This window comes from Mandrillus leucophaeus, unplaced genomic scaffold (assembly GCF_000951045.1).
Source record: "Mandrillus leucophaeus isolate KB7577 unplaced genomic scaffold, Mleu.le_1.0 Scaffold418, whole genome shotgun sequence".
NCBI lineage: Eukaryota > Metazoa > Chordata > Mammalia > Primates > Cercopithecidae > Mandrillus > Mandrillus leucophaeus.
The window spans coordinates 626,324-632,557 of record NW_012104454.1 but is presented as its reverse complement, the minus strand read 5'-3'; the positions used below and the strand labels follow the sequence as shown (position 1 = coordinate 632,557).

At 49.8% G+C, this 6,234-nt stretch overlaps 1 protein-coding gene across 1 annotated transcript in view; it reads left to right on the top strand.

Annotated features, from left to right (window-relative positions):
* The window catches only part of SMG5 (SMG5 nonsense mediated mRNA decay factor), a 40,113-nt gene that overhangs the window by 6,364 nt on the left and 27,515 nt on the right, over positions 1 to 6,234 (top strand). Inside the window, exons 5-9 of the mRNA XM_011992755.1 lie at positions 2,976 to 3,101; positions 3,208 to 3,276; positions 3,709 to 3,917; positions 4,710 to 4,847; positions 5,009 to 5,608. Of these exons, the coding sequence (XP_011848145.1) occupies positions 2,976 to 3,101; positions 3,208 to 3,276; positions 3,709 to 3,917; positions 4,710 to 4,847; positions 5,009 to 5,608 (1,142 nt within the window). The remainder of the gene's footprint in view (positions 1 to 2,975; positions 3,102 to 3,207; positions 3,277 to 3,708; positions 3,918 to 4,709; positions 4,848 to 5,008; positions 5,609 to 6,234) is intronic.

The window sequence follows — 6,234 nt, the reverse complement described above, 5'->3', positions numbered from 1 at the left end:
ACGCCATTCTCCTGCCTCAGCCTCCCTAGAAGCTGGGACTACAGGCGCCCGCCACCACGCCCAGCTAATTTTTTTGTATTTTCAGTAGAGACGGGGTTTCACCGTGTTTGCCAGGATGGTCTCAATTTCCTGACCTCGTGATCCGCCTGCCTCGACCTCCCAAAGTGCTGGGATTATAGGCGTGAGCCACCGCGCCCGGCCTGTTTTTCCCATTTCTTAAATGCTTCCAGAGAATGATCCCCCTTACTTGTCCTGGGTCCCTCATCACACTCTGAAGCATGATTTAGGGTGGATCAGTTCCAAAAGAGAGCCAGGCGTATCCAAGTTTGGGAGGTGCCCACTAAGGGCATACCTGACTCTGCTAAAACAATTCTCTCTCATGGTTTATGGGTTAGACATTTGGGCAGGGCTCAGTTGGGCAATCTGCCTTCTCCCAGTGGCATTGTTTAGGGTTAGTCATTGGTATTCAGCTGATCGGAAGGTCTAATATGTCTGGAGAGCTGACTCATTTGGCCCCTCTCCTTCTCTGTGTGGTCTTAGGACCATGTGTGGTATCTTCCACAGGGTAGAAGAACTTCTTATGTAGTGGCTCAAGGCTCCAACAGTGAACAGTGACTTAAGAGACTTGGAAGTTGTTACTTCAGTAATATTCTCTTGGTCATAGCCCTTCCTCCCGCAGCCCCCTGCAAGATTTAAGGGGAGGAGTTATAGACCACATTTCTCAGTGGAAGGAGTGTCAGATAATTTGTGGCTATCTTTAATTCACCACAGATATTGGTTTCTTCTATTTTATACCTCACTTTTTATAATTGAAAACATGTTTTTAAGAAACAAGACACAAAATGTCATGAGTGTTAAAGTCATTGGGGTTTTTTTTTCTTTTTTTTTTTTTGAGACAGAGTCTTGCCCTGTCGCCTAGGCTGGTGTGCAATGGTGCGATCTCAGCTCACTGCAGTCTCCACCTCCTGGGTTCAGGTGATTCTCCTGCCTCAGCCTTCTGAGTAGTTGGGATTACAGGTGCATGCCACCATGCCCGGCTAATTTTTTTTTTTTTTTGAGACGGAGTCTTGTACTGTCACCCAGGCTGGAGTGCAGTAGTGCGATCTTGGCTCACTGCAAGCTCCACCTCCTGGGTTCATGTCATTCTCCTGCCTTAGCCTCCCAAGTAGCAGGGACTACAGGTGCCCACCAACATGCCTGGGTAATTTTTTGTATTTTTAGTAGAGACGGGGTCTCACCATGTTAGCCACGATGGTCTTGACCTCCTGACCTCATGATCCGCCTGCCTCGGCCTCCCAAAGTGCTGGGATTACAGGCGTGAGCCACTGTGCCTGGCTGTGTGTGTGTTTTTTTTGTTTTGTTTTGTTTTGTTTTAAAGTAAGATTGGGTTGAGGGCTGGGTATAGTGTCTCACACTTGTAATCCCAGGACTTTTGGAGGTTGAGGGTCACTTGAGTCCGGGAGTTTAAAGCCAAGCCTGGTCAACATAGTGAGACCCCATCTCTACAAAAGAAAAGTTAAAAAATTAGGTGGGGCTGGGCTTGGTGGCTCATGCCTATAATCCCAGCACTTAGGGAGGTTGAGGCAGGTGAATCACCTGAGGTCAGGAGTTTGAGACCAGCCTGGCCAACATGGTGAAACTCCATCTCTACTGAAAATACAAAAATGAGCCAGGCGTGGTGGCAGGCATCTGTAATCCCAGCTACTTGGGAGATTCAGGCACGAGAATTGCTTGAACCCGGGAGGCGGAGGTTGCAGTAAGCCGAGATCGTGCCATTGCACTCCAGCCTGTGTGATAGAGTGAGACTCAGTTTCAAAAAATAAAAAGACAGGCGGGGCTCAGTGGCTCACGCCTGTAATCCCAGCACTTTGGGAGGCCGAGGCGGGCGGATCACGAGGTTGGGCGATTGAGACCATCCTGGCTAACACGGTGCAACCCCGTCTCTACTAAAATACAAAACAGTCGGGAGGCTGAGGCAGGAGAATGGCCTAAACTCAGGAGGCGGAGCTTGTAGTGAGCTGAGATCCGACCACTGCACTCCAGCCTGGGCGACAGAACGAGACTCCGTCTCAAAAAAAAAAAAAAAAGCCGGGCGCAGTGGCTCACGCCTGTAATCCCAGCACTTTGGGAGGCCGAGGCGGGCGGATCACGAGGTCAGGAGATCGAGACCATCCTGGCGAACAAGGTGAAACCCTGTCTCTACTAAAAATACAAAAAAATTAGCCGGGCGTGGTGGCGGGCGCCTGTAGCCCCAGCTACTGGGGAGGCTGAGGCAGGAGAATGGCGTGAACCCGGGAGGTGGAGCTTGCAGTGAGCCGAGATCGCGCCACTGCACTCCAGCCTGGGCGACAGAGCGAGTCTCCGTCTCAAAAAAGAAAAAAAAAGAAAAAAAAAAATAAATAAATAAAAATAAAAAGACAGTGGGATTGGGGACTTTTCTCTACCACATACTAACTGTGTGACCTTGGTGGGTGTGCTTGTTCTCTCACAGGCTCTGTGTCCTCATTTGTGAATGTGGACAATATTAGAGTACATTGCCTCTCACAGTGGGTGCTCAGTACATGTTTGTGTTTGCATGTTGGGAGGATTAACTGAAATAGTACATGTAAATATCCTTGCAGATAGTAAATGCTTGTTAAATGCTATCCATTATAAAGTATTCTATGCTTAAAAATAGATGAAGAATAGTGTATTTCAGGGATGGTAATAACTAAGTTTGTAACAGGGTGGGATTGATATTCTTCTTTCTAGATACAAAGGAGAATAAGACATCCTTTTTTTCTCTGACTAATCTAGAAGTTATGTGTGTGTGTGTGATCAGGAAAGCTAGCTCATGAGCCTTTTACCCTGAGTATGTACATGGAAGCTGAGGCTGGGAGCAGCCTGTATTTACTAGTAACATTGTTTCCTAAAGCCCCAGCAGAGTAACATATCCTCCCCTGGCCAAGACTCAATAGCTCACCTCTCTCCTACAGCATCCAGTCAGAAGTGTCCTTTGAGGGGGCCTATGGGAACCTCAAGCGGCTGTATGATAAGGCAGCCAAAATGTACCACCAACTGAAGAAGTGTGAGACTCGGAAACTGTCTCCCGGCAAAAAGCGGTGAGTGGGGCCTGTGAGGTGGAGGGGGTTTTTCTGCAGTTGGTGCAGTAGGACCATAGGGACTGTGGGGCCATTCAGCATTTACTTTGGGCTCTTCTCATTTCAGATGTAAAGACATTAAAAGGTTGCTAGTGAACTTTATGTATCTGCAAAGCCTCCTACAGCCCAAAAGCAGGTGAGTGGAAGACAGCATGAACCCAAACTGTCCTGTGAGCCCCAGCCATGATACTTTACAGAAGGAGCCTTGAAAAGGGTGGACTGTCGAGTTCTGCCCTCATTTGGAACATCCGTAGCCAATTTGTCTTTTCTTGGCATTCCTCACTGTTTCTCCCAAGAGTCCTGTGCCCATCCTTCTCCCAGCAGCTCTCTGGCACAGAATAGGTGCTTAGAAGATGTTGAAGAGGGAATGGCTGAATGGGAAGCCTATTCACATCCCTTCCCCTGTTTTAGTTGCTGTGGAGATCAATCCAGCACTGCCCTTTCCTGCTGTGCTCTCAGGTCTCCCCTGCAGCATCCCATAGTCCTTTCTCTGAATCTTGTATTCCCTGCTCTTCTCCTTCCCCAGCCCCCACCACTGACCTCCCCTGTTACTCCTGCCCCTCTGTAGCTCCATGGACTCAGAGCTGACCTCACTTTGCCAGTCAGTCCTGGAGGACTTCAACCTCTGCCTCTTCTACCTGCCCTCCTCACCCAACCTCAGCCTGGCCAGTGAGGATGAGGAGGAGTATGAGAGTGGATATGCTTTCCTCCCGGACCTTCTTATCTTTCAAATGGTCATCATCTGCCTTATGTGTGTGCACAGCTTGGAGAGAGCAGGTAACCTTCCCTATGTTCCTCTTTTCTCTTCCACTGGGTTCAGGGATCCTCACTCCCCTTTTCTACAGCTCCTTATTCATAAACTTCCTTCCACAAGCAGCCTCTTCACTCCTGTGTCACTGCTTGGCTGTGGGCGAGTAAGGGCCAAGGGATCCTAACCTAAAGGAGCTCCTGGTAATTGAGTACAAGCAACAGCACATTTCCTTCCCCCTTCTCCTTACCACCTCCCATAAATATGCACACCCTTGGCCAGGGCCTATGCAGAGACGAGGGTCAGGATACTTAGTGATGATCCAGACAGAATTTCAGACCTTGCTCTCGGAGGCATTTAGGCAATTCTGGAAGCCTTTCTGGCAGATGTGTATGCAGAGCAAGATTGGGAGGTAAGGAGGGATAGGGCTGGATGTGAAGGTTCTTGAGGTATGGGGAGGAACCTCAAAGCCAGGAAGGATGAGGTGGGACAAAAGGATATGCTTATCTGAATGAGCACAAGGTGAGATATTACATTCTAGATTATGGAAGGAATAATAGGACACGTACAGTGCCTCACGCCTGTAATCCCAGCACTTTGGGAGGCTGAGGTGGGCTGATTGCTTGAGCCCAGGAGTTCAAGACCCAGCCTGGACAACATAGTGAGACCCTTGTCTCTAAAAAGTTTAAAAAAAAAAAAAATCTTTGATGAGTAGTTGGATCCTTGGAAGAGTTGAGAACAAATGAGATGTAGTTGGAATTAATGGTGCCTACTCCCCATCAAGGCCCTAGGCCCCTAATGCCTGGCTTTCCTAACTTCAGGATCCAAGCAGTACAGTGCAGCCATTGCCTTCACCCTGGCCCTCTTCTCCCACCTCGTCAATCATGTCAACATACGGCTGCAAGCTGAGCTGGAAGAGGGCGAGAATCCTGTCCCGGCATTCCAGAGTGATGGCACAGGTGGGAGAATGGGGGAGATCATCACTATGGAAAGATTGGTGTGGGGCATGGGGATGAAGGAAAGGAACACAGACTTGGGGGGAAGTGGTGTTGGAGAGCACATTCCAGCATCCAGGCTCTACCTGTTCCTCGGGATCCACCTGACCTTCCTCTTTCCACAGATGAGCCAGAGTCCAAGGAACCTCTGGAGAAAGAGGAGGAACCAGATCCTGAGCCTCCTCCTATAGTACCCCAAGTGGGTGAGGGCAGAAAGAGCCGTAAGTTCTCCCGCCTCTCCTGCCTCCGCCGTCGCCGCCACCCACCCAAAGCTGGTGATGACAGTGACCTGAGTGAAGGCTTTGAATCGGACTCAAGCCATGACTCAGCCCGGGCCAGTGAGGGCTCAGACAGTGGCTCTGACAAGAGTCTTGAAGGTGGGGGAACGGCCTTTGATGCTGAAACAGACTCGGAGATGAATAGCCAGGAGTCCCGATCAGACTTGGAAGATATGGAGGAAGAGGAGGGGACACGATCACCAACCCTGGAGCCCCCTCAGGGCAGATCAGAGGCTCCCGATTCCCTCAATGGCCCACTGGGCCCCAGTGAGGCTAGCATTGCCAGCAATCTACAAGCCATGTCCACCCAGATGTTCCAGACTAAGCGCTGCTTCCGACTGGCCCCCACCTTTAGCAACCTGCTCCTCCAGCCCACCACCGACCCTCATACCTCGGCCAGCCACAGGCCTTGTGTCAATGGGGATGTAGACAAGCCTTCAGAGCCAGGTATTTGGACCACTTCATCATCCTGTTCTGGTCCGCACCTCCATGCCAGAGACACTCACCAGAGAGGCCACTTTTCTCTGTATGTGAATGACCTTTCATCTCTACCCTTCCCTTTGGCCCTCTGCCTATGGTGTAGCCCATGAGTTTTTTCCTGAGGATCCGCTCTCCTGTTCACTTCCTTATTCCCAGCTCCGAACCCATTTGTTGGTTTTAATTCTCTAGCACTTCACCCTGCCCTGTGGGTTTGGGGCTTTCCTCCCTACACAATTGCAGCTGCAGCTTCCTTCCCCAGTACCATCTGGTACCCACCGGGGCAGGTGCTTAGAGTGAGACTTCTGTCTTGAGGATCTTCCCTGCAAAGAGAGTACCCATTTAGTAGCAGCAACTCTTTGTTAAGGCTACCCTGCATTGTTCTAGGGTGTTGTTTTATTTAACCTTCATAGCAGTCCTGTGGTAGAAGAGTTGTCATCCCTACTCTAGGCTGTCTTTTACTTCCAAAGTTTTTTTATTGTTTTTTTTTTTTAAAGACAGAGTCTTACCCTATCGCTGAGACTGGAGTGCAGTGGCGTGATCTTGGCTCACTGCAACCACTGCCTCCCAGGCTCAAGCGATTCTCCTGCCTCAGC